This window comes from Coptis chinensis, chromosome 1 (assembly GCF_015680905.1).
Source record: "Coptis chinensis isolate HL-2020 chromosome 1, ASM1568090v1, whole genome shotgun sequence".
Taxonomy (NCBI): Eukaryota; Viridiplantae; Streptophyta; class Magnoliopsida; order Ranunculales; family Ranunculaceae; genus Coptis; species Coptis chinensis.
This window is the reverse complement of record NC_141456.1, coordinates 28,089,651-28,110,199: the sequence shown is the minus strand read 5'-3', so window position 1 is coordinate 28,110,199 and position 20,549 is coordinate 28,089,651. Positions and strand designations below refer to the sequence as shown.

General features: G+C 36.4%; 1 protein-coding gene and 1 long non-coding RNA gene across 4 annotated transcripts; one reads left to right on the top strand and one right to left on the bottom strand.

Annotated features, from left to right (window-relative positions):
* The first annotated feature begins 6,286 nt into the window (after positions 1–6,286).
* LOC147523287 (subtilisin-like protease SBT4.9) lies at positions 6,287–9,393 on the top strand. Its single transcript, XM_086570289.1, is given in 11 exon segments — positions 6,287–6,376; positions 6,508–6,599; positions 6,718–6,809; positions 6,908–6,943; positions 6,946–7,128; positions 7,131–7,149; positions 7,285–7,789; positions 7,941–8,197; positions 8,339–8,450; positions 8,568–8,778; positions 8,861–9,393. Coding segments are annotated over 11 exon segments (2,130 nt in total).
* Positions 9,394–12,345: 2,952 nt separating this feature from the next.
* On the bottom strand, positions 12,346–16,921 carry LOC147523286 (uncharacterized). 3 transcript variants are annotated; one of them, XR_015196251.1, is made up of 3 exons: positions 16,892–16,921; positions 13,801–13,872; positions 12,346–12,543 (listed from the first exon to the last, which is right to left on the bottom strand). It is a non-coding gene; the product is annotated as an uncharacterized LOC147523286 (long non-coding RNA). The 3 variants fall into 3 exon arrangements; XR_015196252.1 differs by lacking the exon at positions 16,892–16,921 and adding an exon at positions 12,622–12,673 and having other exon boundaries at positions 13,801–14,410; XR_015196250.1 differs by lacking the exon at positions 16,892–16,921 and having other exon boundaries at positions 13,801–14,410.
* Between the last annotated feature and the right edge of the window lie 3,628 nt (positions 16,922–20,549).

Below are 20,549 nucleotides of genomic sequence, written 5' to 3'. Positions count from 1 at the left end.
AGACATTACAAGATTCACAGAGACCCTCAAAGACCAACCACGTTAACAACACCTATATCCTAGAGCCCCTGCCAACAGTTGATCACCTTTTTGGAGTTCCAAAGGTCAAACTAGTGCTAGGTCCCTCTAATCCCTTCGTATTGTTTTCTCTCACTATCTAGTACGACTTAAGTGGCATTGACACAGTACGTAAGCGTCGATGTGCAACACGAGTATGCTGGACATGGGAGTAAACCTGCATTAATAAACTAGAACTCAAAATAAACTATTTTGAGACCAGATTGCCACCTTACACCCAAATTGTATTATTTTGTTATGAAGACCGACAAACTATAGCCATAATACATCCCAAATGTTACTCGAGCAGGAGTTTATGAAAAGCTGAAAAACGGAAGACTGGGGCATGGTGAAAACCAGGAACGGAATCCATCACAACCAAATGATTTAAATGCAGAGAACATTTTTCTCCTTTGTTTTTCACCCCACGTTTTTCTAAATGTCACTAGTCAAGAGAATAAAATACTCTCTCTCTCTCTTCCACAGGGGCCTTAATTGACAATAACAAATTAAAATCCTTTTGTGCTTCAGGATTTAATAGATAACAGAAGATAGGGAGTTGGAAAAGCTGCTAAGGGACCCACCAACACAGGAATTTAAAGAGGTGTGCAGGAGCGTAAAGCCACTCGACTATCATCTTAGAGCATGGAATGGGGGTTATCCTTTTCGAGGGGAAAAGTCTTCACCTGAACCGACTGGCCCACTTTCCTTCCCTACGTCAACCGTCCCCGTGGGAACGAAGCGGGTGCAGAGCTTCGGTGGGGAGAAGCATTAGCGCCCCCAAGCCCAACGGAAAAAACAAATGGATTCCTAGGCGGGCAATCTGAATTCATTCAACGGCGGGCGACGGGTAAGATTGACCTACCCGAGGATGGGAATGAAAGAAGGGCAGCTTTCTCAGACTCCTCGAGAGGCCACCAGAGACTACGAGATAGACCGGGATCTATCGGCCACTTGTCCAGGCGGATCGGTCAATAAAGAGGAAAAAGGGCGCCCTCATCTTCGACCGCCGGCCGGGAAGACTCGACTTCGAACCTGGCGCTAGCCCCTTTCATTGATTCGGGGACAAGTATAATTCATCAACAACTGGGCTTACCGACTCTACTTCAACCTGCACTTCCGAAGCGGATGGAAGTGCCTTCCAGATGAAGAAGTCCGGTTCCGCCATTCCTTCAGTGGAAAGGTAGTTCGGCTGAAAGGAATCGGAGACAAAAGAGCTCTCGTTCAAAGAGCTTTGAGTTCAATTCTGTCCCGGTTAAAGAGGTAAAGGAGTGGAAAGGGCAACGCCAATGAACCGCATCTAATTGAATGGATTCTTTATAACCCCTCGCCTTTAACCAACCCATCCTACATGAATCAAGCAAGACGGTGGGTAATCGACCATCTTGATGGAGTAGCAAGAAGAATTCCTACTAGGCCAGAAGGGAAGCCTACGCCTAAGAGAATGGGCTCAACAGATTATTAGACCTACACCTAGGAGATACTAACCTTTTGTTTCATAAATCTTTACCATGCCAATTCAATACTCTAGGATCAAAGACTAACATATAATCCCCTCAGGTGAAAAAAGACTTCAAGTTCTTAAAAAAATGTGTTCCTTGAGCGCGACCGCAACTAGTGATCGGCACTTCTTCCAGCGGCAATAAAACAGTGTAGATAGCAATCGAAAATCTGAATATAAAATCCCACCCACACACAGATAATGTTCCATCTCAGAATGTGTTGCCAATCACAGCCCAGCCCAGCGTATTCTCTACCTGAGTACCACCTTTGCCGCCCCATACAAAAAAGCTAGGTTTCTGAGAGTATTGGTATTGGGCTTTTGCTTAGGGGCTAATTAGATATTAGGATTAGATATTAGATATTAGGATCAACAAAAACAAAGAGAGAACATCACAGCATATGAGCGGCAAAGAAAGATAATGCTATTTATCTCAATCTCTAAAACAAGAATATTCTTTCAATTCAAAAGGATCGGATTTGATTCCAACCCATTTGCCATGCCATTTTATTTTTTTCTTTGATAGCGATTAGGACCCAACCCAACCTGTCTTTGATAGAACATCACAAAGATATGAGCGGCAAAAAAGAAAAACAATTTCTATAAAGCATTTTATCAAACAGTAAGGAAAGGATGTCAAACTAACACAACAATACAAAACAAGTCAAGCCTCTCTTCATAAAACAGGTTCATAGGTTAATTTAAGGTTTCTAGAAGATGAACGAGAGTGTAAAGTGTACCAATTGATAATGAAGTTTGATTCGCTGCCAATGTACAGGGGAAGTTAATGCTCTCCACCTTTTGTTAGCAAGGCTAATCGAGAACTCCTATCTTTGTGTAAGAACCCGCTAAACAATGTTTTATCGATAACCAATATTAAGGTAAGGTGGGTTCGGTAGTTGGGATTGAAATAACCTCGATCACCTTTAGCCACCTCAAGCCAAAGGTTGGTGTATTGATTCGTATGGTTGCCGCGATTCAATATTGAGAAAGATGAGTGTGGGAGAAGGGGAGGAAAGTCGGGTTTTAAACTTGGTTATTTTCTATTTTGGAGACTTAGGTTTCCTATTTAATTTTTCTTTGTGTTTTCAGTTTTCTTAAAACAATGGGGGCAATGATAAAAAAATATAGCGGGCTCGACCGAAAAAATATAGCCATATATAAAAAAAAAATTTGTCACTAAACTAATTAGATATAAACTAAATTATAAAGTGAATTAGCGACGTATATTTTGTGAAATCCCATTAGTAGCAATGGTTCGAAAAAACGCCGGTAATGAAATACAATCACCAACGCTAAAAAACGAGCTAAATAGAAAAATCAATTTACGCCGTTGACTTCGGCCAAAAAATTCTATTTTCGTTCTACAAATAATGATTGCCACTTTTGGCTACGCTAAAAACGTCGACAAAAATATTTTTCAAAAGCAAGTTAGAATAGTATGGGCAACGATTAAAAACGTCGCCAAAAGTGACCATTGGCTACGATATACTGTCGTCGCTAAAACTTTTGTCGCCAAAGACCCTGTTTCTTGTAGTGTCTTGACCCCATCAGAGGAACAGAAGTGGATGAAAAGTCTGCTAAAGTCAAAATCAGCTGAAACAGACTCTGTGGACTGGAGAAATTAGGCTTTAGGTTCGATTTTCCGGCTCAAAACATGAGACCTCAACCCATGCACGAAATTGTGGATCTGGTCTCCTTCTTTACATAAAAACAAAACTTAGCTCTTAAAAAAATATAGTTAGATAGGTTAGAATAGAAAGTAGCCATTAAAATAGCTTGTAGATCTAGTTTTTGAATTAAATTAGTTAAATTAATTAGTTTCATTCCTGGTTTTAGATTAATTCTTTGAATCATTGTTCTTCATTGATTAGATAAATAAAATAGTTTATTCTTGTTCATTTCGAATTTATCATTTAAATTTGTAGATCTAATTTCAATTATTGTTGTTATTCATTCTTAGTATTAATTAGATTTGAAGTATTGTTAGTTAAAATTAGTAAAGTTCAAATCTTTATATTATGTCTAGTTTTAATTCAATAGAAAATGATAGTTTGATGAATCAAGGCTAAACCTTCATTAGAGGGGTTTGATGAAGCCTTAATGAAAACTTGATAGTGTAATATAGAATCGTTGTAAGAATCTATTCCACTCTAGAAGGTCGTTGATTCGCCATGAGAATGGGTGGACGACCTCACATGCTAGTTATGAATTGGTAGAAATGTCATGTATAATTAGGGATTAGAACGACCAATTCTTACGGAGAACGTAAGAATTGGTTTACAACAAATCTACGCTAGTTTATTAAGTTGGAGTCAAGGTGGAATCAAATTCCCCTAATTCTCTATATAGATTCAACTCTTAGTAATTTGTCATTTCGTTATTCGTAGCTTGTTATTTTAATTCACATCGTAGTATAAATTCCCTCGTAAATCTCTCATTGACTTTGGATAGACCATCAATTGTAGAAGACTTGAATGCTAAAGGACTAGGAGTGGAACGAATCTTATATTCCAACTCTACGTCAATAGATTCGAAAGTAGAAAACAAATATTTTGATAAGTAACAGTTCAGTTTATAGTTTTACTTTCATTTAGAGTTTCATAGCTTTATTCATTAGTGAAAACTATCTTTTTACGGTTATCAGTTATCTCAAGAATTTCGAGCCACAGATGGCGCCAATGTAAAGGTTCTGATTTGTTAACCTTACAAATGTAGGCAGTTTCTGGAGAGAAAGGGTTTGTAGATTGGAATTGACCGAAGTTCGTGTGGACGCGCCTGCCATATCAAGATCTCTCTCTTTGGGGAGACTTGAATCAGTCGAGGCGTAGTTTCTCATCCTCTTTATATATAGGCAAGATGCTCGCCTCCTACTCTCCCACGCCAGTCGGGGTTTAGGTCTCCTTCTCATTGGCGCACCATGATGGCAAGTTTTGAAGAATCAATGAGATGCGTGCCTGAAGCTTCGGTCTTGAGAGCTATAATAAAGACATACGTTACAAGCTGTTATGAGATGGGATGAGTGAGCTTTATGGAGGTCGTCTTTTTTATGAGTTCCTCTTATCGACTTGAGTCACTTAGATGCGAGCTCTTAGGTCGAATAGTTGAAATCGGTTGATCACTACTTTGATTGACCAGATCATTTTGCCTGAGATAAGTCACTATGAAGCGAGCTCTGAGGACGAGGATACGAGGTCGGTTGGTAATTTCAGATATCTTGGACCGTGAGTAATATTCATTGGATGTGAATATTACTCCCTCACAAGCATATCATGTAATTTTAGTTTTTACTTACCAAGAAAATGAACCAGAAAAACCTGGTGCAGGATTTGGAACATCTCATCTATGGGAACGACATTTGGTCCTCCAGTTTAAATGTATTCACTGCCACCCCCTTAATGGAAAAAGCTTTAGTCAAAATTGAAAAGCATGCACATTAAACACACTACAGCAATTCGAAGATCAGCACAAAAACTTAATGTGCTTAGCCTTCTAAACCTCCAAGGCTTTTAAACACACTACAGCAATTCGAAGAGCCACATTCATGAACAGCAATTTGCACTGCAACAAAAACAGAGCCGCTGGGATCAAATGACAGTGATAAGTGGGAAATTTCCGACTAGATCAGCACAAAATGTACTTTAGATGAAAAAACAAAAAAAAGTTCCATCCGTCCTATACGTGAGTAAATCAGGCAACAACTTGCCTAATCTTCCATATCTTGAACAATGAAAGAACCCCAAGTTTTTTCTTCAAATCTTTGATTCTTCCCTTCAAATACTAAAAGTTCTTCATGAAGTATAAAAAAACAGCATATATGACACTGATAGTATCTTTATCTTGAAAATTTTCCAACAAAAGTGAAATTATTTCACTTGAATTGCATCCCGCATTCAAAGCTGATATACATTGTGTACTGCCTACTCGTGTAGCAACCACTCCCGGTCGCTTCTCGAGCTTTCCCAGTAATGACCTCTGAGGAATTTGCCCTGTATCAGCAACCCCTTTTCTTGTTAGCTGTCCCGTTCGCAGCTTCTAGCATCATAGTTTGCATTTAGAAACAGTCATCTCACCCAGTACAATCTTACATAGAAACTGACCTGATAGTCTCCCTGAGCTTCATCAACAATGCAAGTGATCAAATTCTTTACACGCTCAAGTACTTGGTCTGCTTCGTTAACATTCTGCTTCAAATCCACTGAACCAGTTACTGAGATAGATGCATAAATGAGAAACCATTTATGGTCATTATATCAATTCAAATCAACGTTTAGGAGTTCGAGTGCATGCATAGCTTATATAAATATAGGAATCAAATACATGTATAGCTTATGAAACGAAAATACGGTTCATTTAATTTCCCTTCTATGTGCTTGGAAACACCAAAAGTTACAACATCAAATCCAATAAAATGCTAAAATATCAAAGATTATTTATGATTTGGGGTACTATATTTGATTGAAATGTAACTGGAAAGTTTAAATATAAGAAAAGAAAAATAAAAGAATCACGGAAAATATTTTGTATATCCACCAAAATGTAAGAAGATACATGCCATTTTGACATAGTTGGTATGAAAGGTGTAAAACATGCAATATTTGTCATAATTAAATTCTTATACACTAATCCAAATTAATGATTATTATGGAAATTTTGTAAGCTAGACTATCCTCCCAGTTTTCCGTATAAATTGAGGTATCAGCAGTCTGAGTTTTCTATATTCACAAAATGGCCCAGTTTTTCGCTTCTACTGGTTATTCAGTTCTTATTTTTGCACTAAGCATTGCATTTGCTTGTGTGTTTGCTGATGATAGACAGGTAGAATTGATATTTTCTTTTTCTTTTTTGTACTAACGACTTCTAGATACAATTCAATAAGCCATGATGAACGATATAATATGTGACAGAATTTTCATAAGACAATGACAAATGAAAGATTGCATATACAGGTTTACATTGCTTATATGGGTTCACTCCCTAAGAATAACTATTCACCTTTGGAGCACCAGCAGAGTATCTTGCAGGAAGTTGTTGAAAACAGGTGTGGGAACAGCCGAACAGATTCAAGTTTTTGTACTAATCTTTAATGAGAAGTTATTTTTAGTGGCGATTGAATTATGACTACATTTTGATAATGCTGATGATATGCTTTGTTGCAGCTTACCATCAGAGTTGATAACTCGTAGCTTTAAAAGGAGTTTTAATGGATTTGCAGCCAAACTAAGTGTAAAAGAGAGCCAAAAGCTTGCAAGTTAGTAGCAAATAAATTAGGACTTTTATAATAAAAAATGAAATTTATATTTTTTTTGGATGGATATATATATTAATTTTGTATTACTACACATACAGGCATGGAAGGAGTAGTATCGGTTTTCCCAAGCAAAAATATGAGCTTCACACAACAAGGTCTTGGGATTTCATGGGATTGAAGGAGAATGTGAAGAGAGTTCCTAAGATAGAAAGTGATGTGATTGTGGGCGTCATCGACAGTGGAATCTGGCCAGAAGCAGAGAGCTTTGCTGGTGATGGTTTGGTCCTCCCCAAAGAAATGGAAAGCGCTTGCGTTGGAGGCAAAACTTTACGTGCAACAAGTAACATGTCTTCCTCAATTCATGCTACTTGCATTGTATTTCAGGAATTATATAATAATCAATAACATAAGAAATATCATTATGTGCATTCCTTGCTTCATTAGATCATTTTAAATTATTGTTTAATGTCTACAGCAAGCTTATTGGGGCTCGATTTTACGATTCAAAAGGATTGAACTCGGGCGTTTCGGCGAGGGACACACAGGGACATGGTACACATACTGCGTCGACAGCAGCTGGAAACCAAGTTACTAATGTGAGCTTCTTCGGATTGGCTCAAGGCAATGCAAGAGGGGCAGTTCCCTCGGCAAGGATTGCAGTTTACAAAGTCTGTTGGGAAGAAGGATGTAATGCAGAAGATATTTTGTCTGCTTTTGATGATGCTATTAGTGATGGCGTGGACATACTTTCAGTCTCATTAGGCGGACAGAAGTCAGATGACTATTCGATTGATCCAATCGCCATCGGTGCATTCCATGCCATGCAGAATGGGATCCTCACCTCACAGTCTGCTGGAAATAATGGTCCTGAACCAGGATCAGTTTCAAGCATTGCTCCTTGGATCCTAAGTGTTGCAGCGAGCAACACTGATCGGAAAATCATAGACAAAGTTATCCTCGGTGACAACACTACTTTAGTGGTGAGAATGACTCGTTGCATTTAAGTACACGTAGTTCTGGATTTTTCAATTATTACTATACTGTTTCTTTTTTCTCATTGGTTTTAGTTGTTGACATTTAGCCACCGTTTTATTACAACAACATATATAAGCGGTTTCTGATGGTTTACAGGGAAGCGCTATAAGTCCCTTCGTCGTAAAAAAGAAATTGCCTTTGGTTGATAGTTATTCAACTGCTCTTGATGGGAAGATTATCTTCTACGAAGCTTTCGACTACGGAACAGATGCATTATCCTACAATGCAGGTGGGATGATAATACAAGATGATCGGGACAGATTCCAAGATTTTTGTTGGAATTATCCCCTACCCACATCTCTCCTGACATCTGGTGATGCAGAAAAAGTATCATCCTACATGACCAGTACAGAGTAAGAATCATACTGAATTCAAACTTAATATTGTAATTTCTAATTGGTCGACAGTAGTTTTTTTCAAACCATAAAAATTCCACTTTTAGCTTCTGTATCTGAACTTTTTGTTAGACCCATTTCTGACGTTTTAGTTAACAGAAACCCTGTGGCAACTATCTCAAAGAGTGAGATCTTGAGAGATGCAAACGCTCCCAAGGTTGTTACATTCTCTTCCCGTGGACCTGATACTCATACCCCCGGCATCCTCAAAGTAATTACTTTTATTGTGTGCTGCATTTGCCTACCGTTTCTCAGTTTCCTTGCGTAGTTCTATTATTCTCATATTGCGCATTATTACATAATTTCTCATTTTTGTGATGTTTTGCAGCCAGACATAACAGCCCCAGGAACTGATATATTAGCAGCATGGTCGCCGGTAGCTCCACCAACAGTATCTAATGATGTAAGGTCTGTGAAGTACAACATGATCTCTGGGACATCTATGTCATGTCCCCATGTCACTGGTGCTGCTGCTTACGTAAAGACTTTCCACCCCGATTGGTCGCCTTCAGCAATAAAATCAGCTCTTATGACTACTGGTAAAATCATCTAATGATAGATCCAGTGTTTACCTAAATGTATACTTGAATACTAACAAAATATGTATTTTGATGCGCATAGCTTTCCCCCTCAATGCTACAAGAAACCCAGATGCTGAGTTCAGTTACGGCGCTGGCCATATTGATCCTGTAAAGGCTGTAAATCCTGGCTTAGTGTATGATGCTCTTGAAGGCGAATACATAAAATTCCTATGCAGCATAGGGTATACTTCAGATAAGGTAAAACATGTAGCAGGTGATGGCAGTGGCTGTCCAAAGAATTTCAGTGGTTCGGTGAAGGATCTAAACTACCCTTCAATTATCTCTGTTGCTGCCAAGGCTAATTTTTCAAGGACAGTTACTAATGTTGGTGTTGCCAATTCGACTTACAAAGCAACCGTCACATCTCCTTCCAACCTGAAGATTGTTGTTAGCCCTAGCGTTCTTGCCTTCAAAACCTTAAAAGAGAAGCAGTCTTTTGTTGTATCAGTTTCAGCAACGTCGCAAGATAATGAAATTAACTCTGCATCATTGGTTTGGTCTGATGGAATTCACATAGTAAGAAGCCCCATAGTTGTCTACCTAAACAGCACTGCTACCAATGTGGTTTCTTAGTTAACACAGCTTCATTGGCATGAAAATTATGTATGAAACTTCTTTAAAACGGAAGTGTCTCTAGTAGTTCAACCAAACTGTCATATTTCTTACCTTGTGTGCAAAAAAAAAAGTTAGATTTCTTTTTAATAGATTGAGCATGGTATTAATTTTTTTTCCCATATATATGTGTTGACGTCTTCACACATTGTGAACCATAACTCGTAAAAAGACCAATTAAAAGCAGAGATTCCTGGATATATTATCCCTAATGAATTCGAAGAATGTGTTGAACTCTTTTGGTTACATCAACAAGCTATTAAATCTTTAATTCACATCATGATTCGAAGTCTATTAGGGGCTGGTTTGCCCAGACTGGAGTTGGTGCCTAGCATCGAATCGTGGGTGTCACTGACAGGGGATTCTGGCCAGAGAAGCTATACTAATGAAGGTTTTGGCGGTTTGGCCCTTCCCCCAAGTAATGGAAAGGGAATTCTGTTGGAGGCAATTACCTTTTGCATGAAATTTTTTTTATTTCTCAAAGTAAGTTAATCATTAATTACCAACCACCAATGACCCATACTCTTGAGCTAATGTGACCAAAAATCTGCTAATTGTGTATAGCAACTTCATTGGGGCTCGAATTTACGCTTCAAATGGGTTGCGCAGCCTCTGAACCCGCAATGGGGCGCAGTTGGACATGGGATACTTACGGCATCAACAACAGAATGGTATAGGTTTTCTCTGTGGGCTGGTCTAACTCTAAAAGCACATCTGGAAAATCATGTATGGTATTAATTAGAGTATCATTTGCTGTGATGTTCTTAGGCTCTTAGCTTATGTCCATTTAGCTTTAAACTGAACTGGCATGGTGTATGATACTATGACGTGTTCACACAACTTCTGTAATTTTTTGTAAATTTCTCTTCCCAATTAAGCAAAAAGAAAATGGAAGATATAAGAGTGTCACAATCGGAAACCTCCATAGTAACGTTTGGCTTGTGGGAACTTGAGTCTCTTTTTTAAATTGGAACACTAGATTTTGGACCCTGGCATACCCGGCCCTTTCAGTTATTTTGCATGATAGGATGAATATTTTTTAATCGAATTTCATTTCAAATTTTTGCAGTTTATAGTCTACTAGTAAATGGGCACGCGCGTTGCGCCTGCCTGCAATGGCTAGAATGGTCTGAAAGATGTAGATGTGGTAGCTAGCCGGTTTTTAGAAGGGGAAAAAGATAAGTACATAGTTTTGCAATACGTAAATCATGCAGAGACTTAATTGTACATAGTATTCATTGCAAGCTACCACCATGAATGGGCAACCAATAAGCACTTTTTCCTAACATGCTAAGGTATCCCACAATTGATTCTAAAAAAAAATTCTTGAAAAAAAGCTAAGGTATCCCACAACTGTAAAATCAATTAGATATATACCAATGCATAGACATTGCAAAAACACAGATTTGAATTCCCATAGTGTATATGAACTACAACAATTATATATGGAAGGAAACTTGAAATAAAATATAATGTTATCATTTCCAAAAAAACATTTCTGAAACATATTTAAAGGCATACAAAATAAGCATGAGTCATGCAGACTACACACAATGAAGATGTGCAGGCTATTCTGATCATGAGAAGTTGATATATGTTGTTCATGTGCATTAGCCAGCTAAATGTTTGGTGATATGTGCAGTCTTCATATCTAATACCTTCCTTCTTAGGTCTTCAGATGCCGTCTTCTGCTAGGTTTCAAGCACCGTATCGTTTGATGGTTCCATAACATTTTACCTTCGAAACCAAGAGATCTAAAGCATAAACCTGTTAGTTGCCAGTGGATAATGGCTAGCCTTGCAGATAGTAGCATACTCTCTGATTAGTCATTGCAAGGGAGAAGACAATTGAAACATTGAAATTTGAAGTGTAGTTTTAAAAACTTACCATCATATCGTTTTTTTGGGAACCTACGTAAATTCACTGTTTTAGGGATGCACGTTCTTAAAGTTGCATGTGATTTATTATATCTACGTAGGACAGGGAATCGGGTCTGGTAGACCTGAATCCGACCCGACCTGATTACCGAATATATCGGATTCGGGTGCAATTTCATATCGTTTATTTATTCGGTTCGGGTTTGGGTTCGGATTCGGATATAATTTTTTTGCTCTTTTTTGAATTTTTAGTGTTATCCGATCGGGTCGGTCGGGTTTGAGTCGGGTTCGTATATTAAATTTCGGTTTTAATCGGGTTCGGGTTCGAATATTGTGAAACTATTCGCATTCGGATATAGCCATATCCGACCCGAACTCGGGTCGGTCGGATTTGAATCGGGTTCGGATATTAAATTTCGGTTTTAATCGGATTCGGATATTGTGAAACTATTCGGATTCGGATATAGCCATATCTGACCCGAACTTGACCCGATCCCTGCCCTATATCTACGTACCTAAGTCAAAGTATCAACGGATTGTTTATCAGGAAAAAAAAAACAAAGATATGAGGTAAAAAGATTTGTTGGGCCGCATTTATCATCTTTATGGTATTTTCTTACAATGGAAAAAGAGAAAGAAAGAAGAAATATTAATGTGCGATGTTAGATAAATGGTCAAAGTATAGTGTCTTGTATATGAGTTAAATGTAAGCAATATGTTAGTGCATGTTCTTTAATTTCTACATCATTATTCGTACAAAATTAGATATCATATTTAGCATGGAAAACTCGTAAACCATATGAGTCGAGCACTAAACATAAAAAAGAACTCAAGATGCACATTAAAGTCCGACGGTGCAAACATTGAAAAAGATTTTTTTGATATTGCCCATCATAGACACAATGTCATAGATTGTCATAAAGATACATACAAAGATGCACTATAATACATGAACATTCAAAATTTGTACATATGATGAGCTGTTTATCGATACATACATGTTTAATACTTGGTTCTGCAGGTGAAGAATATCAAGTATTGTTATGCGTTTTAGTAAATAGAATATAAGAAAGTGAGAATGTAGTTGTCCATCATCATAGATTGAGTTCAAAACTTCCAAAATGTAATACAATTCCTTCTTGTTTAAATAAGAAAGATCAAGTAATTATTTCGTCTATATACATCAGTGAAGGAAAATATAACTAAAAGTTTCTACAATAGTGCATCGAATGACCTGCAACACATACAAAAGTTCGATTAGAAAGCAAACTTTTTTGTGGGAATTGTTAAACTTAACCAAAATGAGACATACAACAATCTGAGTCTAGTTAGGAGGATGGCCTTCGTAGTTCAATTTTGAGTAACTGGATAAAGAAAACAAAATTAATACATAATGAGCTCCAACTGTAACAGTCAGTGAAGGAAAATATAACTAAAAGTTTCTACAATAGTGCATCGAATGACTCGAACACATACAAAAGTTCGATTAGAAAGCAAACTTTTTTGTGGGAATTGTTAAACTTAACCAAAATGAGACATACAACAATCTGAGTCTAGTTAGGAGGATGGCCTTTGTAGTTCAATTTTGGGTAACTGGATAAAGAAAACAAAATTAATACATAATGAGCTCCAACTGTAACAGCTATGGTACCTAATAAAACTTTTTTGTGGGAATTGTTAAACTTAACCAAAATGAGACAAACAACAATCTGAGTCTAGTTAGGAGGATGGCCTTCGTAGTTCAATTTTGAGTAATTGGATAAAGAAAACAAAATTAATACATAATGAGCTCCAACTGTAACAGCTATGGTACCTAATAAAACCAACCAACAGTTGTATAGTTCCGGTAATTAACACACCAAGTCAACTACAGTAGCTTGCAGTACAAACTTAACATAATCAGCATATCATTTGCAAGCTACATACCAAGCTAAATGGTCTTAGTTCACACGCAAGTTAATTTCAAATTGTAAAATACTTCATAGAAGTCAGAACCAATTAATGCTAAATAGTAACTAAGTTTTGCCCTAACACACACCAAATTATACCATAAGTGTCGTCAAGTCTTGCTTGGTTTGCTGCTATAAAATTAAAACAGAAGATTAATTAATTTTATAGCCAATCAGAAAGCCGTAAAGACAGAGTAACATAGTTGTGATTCGGAAGGACATTAATCAAAGGCTCATGGGCGTAGGATACTAAATGGATTTCATCTCTTAAGTCTTACAATCATATGTGTCTTAGGGAGCTTTTACTGTAACCGATATACTACTTTCTAATACAACAAATTGATCTTCTTATAATTTACTTACATCTCAAAAAAAAGGTCTCACTAATCAATTAACTATTAAAGGCCCTCTATCCAACTGCTTTCTACATTGTGATTGATACTATCCATAAATAAATAGTGATTTGTATTGAGACATTAAAGTGTTATATATTTCGAGTAAGACTTGCAAAGAATAAATAATTATAGATAGAATCTTCTAACCTGTATCATATCTTGATGGGCATTTCTGGTTTCGAAGCCTCTGCTCTTGTTAAGTGATTGTTGTCACTGGAACTAAAGAGGAATAGAAGCAATTAAAATATTTACTTGACCCCATTTATTACTAATATATAAGGTTCATATAATCTAAACATACAGTTAAGAATATAGAAAAAAGTTAAAGAACTTCTACTTTGATAAGTCAGATATGAATGACGCCATTTTTTTGTCAAGTAAAACACTAATACCAATAAAAATAAGAGGGGAACTCACTAAAAGAGTAAGGTCAACAAACTCGGGCAAATCAATTACAGAGTAAGAGGAGATTCTGAGGTAGCATAGTGCGTGAGAGCTCGATATTAAACCAGTAAATTCTTCAAAAAAATGTAGTTAGAGAATTTGACAAAAAGGACCAAGAAGAAGAAAACAAATCTATGTACAAAAGATAAGGACTTCATACCATAACCAATAAAATAATTGGAACCTCAAAAGAAGATCAACTAAACACTTATGCAAACCAACACTTGTAGCAAACAACACCTTGTTGCACAACGAATTGTATGTTATCCACCTTAGTGAGAGAAATTTCCCTCCAAATAACATTGAAGGAAAATAGGGTCCACATGCGGTTCCTAGCTCTGTGATTAATGAACCTCCGAAAGCAGATTCTACAACCACCCAACCACCGACCGCCCCTCTCGAAAAGGAGGCACACCAGTTTTGATGCACTGGCTTTCACATGGCGCATGTGGGATTTGGAATGGGCACACTCAAGGCATTTTCTACATGCCTTGCATCGCGCAGGAGTTCGACCACTGGTTTCTCTCCTTATTTCTTGAGTGATTCCTAATTAGCGGTTTCTTCTTGAATTGGAACATTTGAAGGTTTTTCGCAAATAATTTTGAATGGAAGTGATCAAGGCAGTTTGAGTGTTGTGTCACACATGAATGGAGTGTAGCGCCCTTCCCCGTAACATAAAATGAAACCAAGTTATGCAGATGCTTCATGCACACAAAGTACAATGAATACATGAAAAACTAAATACATGAGAATCTTTAGCGGTTCAACTACACAAAAAATGCATGGAAAACAGGGACAACATTACAGAAGAAAACCCACCCAATTGCTTCATTGTATTGACTTGATAGAGATGACTCATTGAGTTGAATTTAATCCAACTGGATCATTTGAGCACAACAAATTCTAGTGCAATTTCTTAATCATCTAATTCAGAGTCAGATTTAGCATGTCAAGCTTGGAGTGAGGCTAATGTACTCTGAAATAAAAACTAAAACATACCCATTAACCAACCATGAAGTAAAGAAACACCCATAGAGTGGCCAACACTTGAACTGAATAAACCTACCCATCTAGAACTGAAAATATTCAGTGTTTAACTTAAAAATCCATAACAAAGCCAATTGAAAAAATTCTAGTCCCCGCTTTTGACACACACATACTTGAATTGTCTCCGCCAGAATTGAAAATTTTATTTCACTATCTTCGCTTTTATGACCATTACTTGATGAAGCTCAACAATAGGGCAAAAAAATCTTTTCTACTCTAGCCTTATTTCATTAGAGAAATAGTGAAAGGACTACTCAATCATATGGTGTTCAAAATTTGGAAGTTGTATTAGAGCATCTTGACATACCCACATAACAATTTGTACAAAATCCAAAAATCTAAACAAATTAAGTAAACATGCCCCAAATCTTAAAACCATTTACATAAGCGTTCCACACCCATTTCATCACATATCTTGATAGCAAATTAAATAAAGCACCCAAGTTGTGATGTGTAACCTTGTTTCTTCTTCTTCTTCAAAGAAAACCAAGAAAGAGTCAAACAAAAAAAAAACTCTACTTAGCTATAGTTCAGCTAGATGTAGAGTCAAAAAAAAAAAAACAATTGGCGATCAATACATGGGCAATGGAGAGATTACAGAGTTGGAAGAGTGGGGGAGATTTTGGGTTTAGCGAGAAGAGAAGAATAGTTGGATTTTTTAGGTTTAGTGAGAAGAGATGTTTCCTTCCTAGCTAACAATGGAAAGCAAACAATGAAAAGCAGAAGATAAGAACGGCATTTAAAGGCAAACTTCGAGGCTTCAATAAACAGAAGAAAAAGCGTGTTGCATTCGGTAGGATAAGAAGCCTGGATTCCGGTAGGATAAAAAGCATGGATGTTAAAACTTGAAGAAAACTAATTAGGCTAGTATCAATATATGTTCAAATCTAATTAGTTTAACCCCTGCTCGCATGGCTTAAGCTAAGCATTCACGACTTTTTAGTTTCCTTCAAATGCCTCATTCCACATTTTCCAGACAAAATTTTACTACAATGCTACATGTTTTGATCTCATTGTACAACTAACTTTAGTTTGAACAAATTGCAAATGCTAATTAAATACAATTCTTTGTTCAACATTAAACAAACAGTTGGTTTCTATAATGCCAGCCGCAACAACTAAGATTAATTATAATTTTTTGAAAAGAACGCATATATGACATATATCGATAGTCTTAGTGTGCATTAGCTTTATTTTCGGTTCACTAACATTACTAATTCGTAATTTTACTTTGAAATAACTCAGTAATAAAGCATTAATTACTAAAGGAATTCGTGAAGCAAGAAAAAAAAACTCTAAAAGAGCTTACTCTTATATCTAATTTAATTTAATGAAGCTGATACTATCTCTCTCAATACCCACTTTCACAATTAAGAAATGCACTATTCAACTAAATTGAAATATAAATCAAATAAGAAAAGAATTGGTCTCACCTCTAAACTAATTAGATGAAAAATCGAATTTTGCTTTGACGCAAAGAAAATAGTTGAAGAGCCACCCCAAAGAACCAATTATAAAGAAAAAATTGAAAGATCAAAAGGCAGAGAAACGATCTTCTAAATCTATATAAATCCTATAACTACTTGAGTGCCCTAATGTGAAACCATAGTTTTGAGGGTTCATGTTCACCCCATTTAAAGTAACATCATACAACCCCATATAAGCAGTCAAAACTCTAATTCAATTGCAAAATCAGACCTAGCACTCCAAAAATTTTAATGTAACTGCAAAATGAAAAAATACTAACCATTTTGACCAATACACCGCTTCAAGTTTCAAGGCTTTCACAGCTCCTCTCCTTTCCCTTTCTTCAAAACTGGAAGGAAGCAAGAGAAAAGCAATAAGCAATAAAAAGATTTTCATTTTTTCCAATAGAGATTAGAAACGTACCTTTGAAATTTAAACAATAAGAACTAAACGAAAACCCTGCATATGCATTTTAAAATTGGTTGCATTAAGTTTCGATTGGAAATAAGATAGAAAAAGAAACCATTACCACTATTGGAAAAAAATCCACTGTAGAATGAGAACATAAGGAATTTTGATTTTAATGTTAAGGAATTTGATGTTAAGGAATTTTGATTTTAATGTTAATTTGGGAATGGGAGTGTGGGGTATTGGTTAGGAACGAAGATGACTAACGGTTTTCTTTTTCTTAATTGGAAACCGAAAACGGTGTCTCTGTCTTATTTTTTTGAAGCCGTTGAGTTTTATAGTCTTGGGAAATGATTTACATTACCGATTTATCCTTGAATGTGAAGTGTAGAAAATTTCGTTGGTGAAACTTTTGGGTACCCTTTTGGACCAAAAGATTATGTTAAAACGAAAAATATGGGAACTAATAAACGGGCAGGTTTTCCCCATTATATATAAGATAAGTGATCTATTATTTGTATATATCTCTACTAGTAGTATCTTCTATAATCAACCTAGCCCTTTAAATTCATCCGGATATTTTTCTTACTCATAATACTCCTAAATGAATAATATATTTAAATTAAAACACCCATATACTATTTAGAATTTAGAAGGATTACTTTGTCTTTTTAAGCCTTTGTAAATTCTCGGTTCCCATATTGCTCTCAAATTGAATCATTCGCTAACACTTTAAATAGGAGTAATTGGTATTTTTATGTGTTAGTGAATTAAAATGCCAAAGACTCGCAGCAATTTTAATTGTACGCCACCATAAATGGCTGACGGTTCAGAAAAATGAAAAGACAAGAGAGAGAGTACGAAGGGAACTCTCCATTACTGAAAAGTCCCGAAATTAACCAACAAAAGTTTCTTTCCATCTTTATCTTATCGTTGCAATCATCAGTTCTTTTATTTTTTTCACAACATCTTAATAATGCTTCAACACCAACAACAACTATTCCTCCTCCTACTGGCGTTCATGAATTCTTTGGAGTGTTACCTTTTTTGTACCAATTCTATGTACCCTCCTATTCATCAAGTTAGTGTTAATGACTTTTGAATTTTGTTGGAATTTGGTTTTGCATGTTTTGGTCAAGTGGGTGTTCTTCATTCTTCGAGTTTGGCTACTTTTTCACAAATTTCCTCCGATTTGATGCATGGGATGGAGGTACAAGGTCGCAGATCTCTCCATTCCAAAGTCGGATGATAGTCAATTGAATGAAGATGAAGACTTTGCCATGTCGACTTAGTTAGTTAGAGTAATAATATCTGCTGTCTAGATATTACCGTCAAAACTCGAAAGGTCCATAATGGATATTACAAATGGGTTAGAGTTGGAGATAGTTTTCAAGTCGGGTGGGTCAATTTTTCCTGATTTTTCATTTTATCGGCTTTTGTTACTACCTAAGTAGTTGCTATTGAAGTTAGTCAAGTTGTCCGAATTCCACTAGGCGGAGTGAATTAGCCTCTTTGGCTTTATTTCTTCTGCCGAGGAGTCTACAATAAGTTAATGAAAGTGATTCCCAGGTATTCTCAAATCTATCATTGTGTTAGATTTTGCTGAATTTCTTGATATCCAAAAGTTGGTTCATTGGTTATGTGTGCATTAATCGTATGATAGAGAAAAGAATGCATGATCAAGTGTGCATCATGATAGTATTATATTCTTTGCTTTATGTATAAATCCTGAGCATAGTGGATTAGTTGTGCTCATTGCATTTGAATTACGCATCTCTTTGTTATATAGGAGGTAGTACAAACATCAAAACCAATGCTTAAAAAATACTACGGTTCGAACAAAACCTACCCAACATATCTAGAGGATATACAATGTGACTTTAGGACTCTATGAATTGGGAATGAGTTTATAGTGTTGGCTTGAAAAGTCACATTATCAAGGAAAAAAAATTTCAAACAAGCATTATAAACCCTTGCATAGTTACTGCACCACTAACTTTAAGATTTTTTTTTCTTTTTTCTAGCAAAACCTTTAGATTGTTGGGTATGCTCTTAATTCATGCTGATTGAATATGGTGTGTTCTTGATTTAGCTCATGGTTTCATCGATTCTGTTTTTGGTTCTGACCGTAGCATCACACGCCATATGGTATAGAAAAGTCTAATAGGTAAAGTCACATGATTTCAAATGTTTGTGTCGCTGTAAGGATCAAGCCCATACATTTTTGTTTGTTGGATTATCTCTAGGACTTTCTATCATATGCAATGCATCTGGATCTATAGTTAGATCATGGTATTAAGCACATGTATAAAAACCTGTATCTGCATCTGTATGTAATCATGAATTGATGAAAAAATATTTGTTAATGGTGGGTGCATGATTAATCAGGTGGGGATTGTTAGAAAAATGATTTGCTCAAATCCATTTAAATATGAATGAGTAGTTTGTCTCCCAAGTTACCCCACTTAAGATGAAATGGGTTTTTTCTTGAAACAGTACGTAATGTGAGAAAAACCTTTTCAACATGATGCATTTGTTTGAAAGCGATTGCATTATGCGAAAAGGTGCGACTTTTCGAAAAATGCACTTGGTTTGAAACAAGTGCATCATCTTCGAAAAGGTGCAACCTTCGAAATAGGGGCACCGGGTTGAAAACGATGTTATATTAGAAATGGTGTGTCTTTTGAAACATGTGACTTTTCAAAGAGTTGCTTACTTTTTTCCCAAGAGTCCTTTGTGTTCTTTAGAAGAGGCACCACTCACCTATAAATAGTGGATGAATTTGGAGAGAAAACACACCGGATCACACGAGTTCCGATCTTTCTCTTCTCCTATGTTCTTAGTCAAATACTATGTTGTGTTTATTTGAGTCTATAGAATTGAAGTGCTAGCTTTCTATAGAAGGAAATCCGTTCTATCTTGGGAGATAGTTTCCCATCAACCTTCAAGCACCGTGAGGGGAAAATCTGTCTTAAGGACATAGTGTATCTACACTAGGCTCGGATTTAATTAAAATTACAAGACACTTACAAGACAAAAGGTTTGTATAGTTTGGTAATTGGTAAAGAGTAAGTACAATTAAGTTGTATATTCCTAACAGGGATGCCCTCCAAGCAAATTTCCATGGACCTACTCTGCCAAGTAGACATGTTATTTGTTGAAGGGTAAGGTGAAGGTGTATCCTGATGGACATAATGAGTTCGTTGAGTTTGGGGCTGGTGACTTGGTCGAGTTTCCTAAAGGTATGAGCTACACTTGGGATGTATCTGAGACTGGACAAGCACTACAAATTCGAGTAGAGCAATACCAGAAATCCTTGTACTCTCTCAACTCATAATAATGTAAATATTGCCTTCATGTCTTACGACTCATGTCTATTACCGAGAATGTGTAATGGTAACTAATTAGATCCTCTGTTAAGTCCGCTTCACCTTTGTACTATAATGATGAACATTTAGAAACGGGGGTTAACAAAACTCAAACTTCTATACCAGTTGTTTTTACGCTTTTGTTATTGAAGTTCTTCAAAC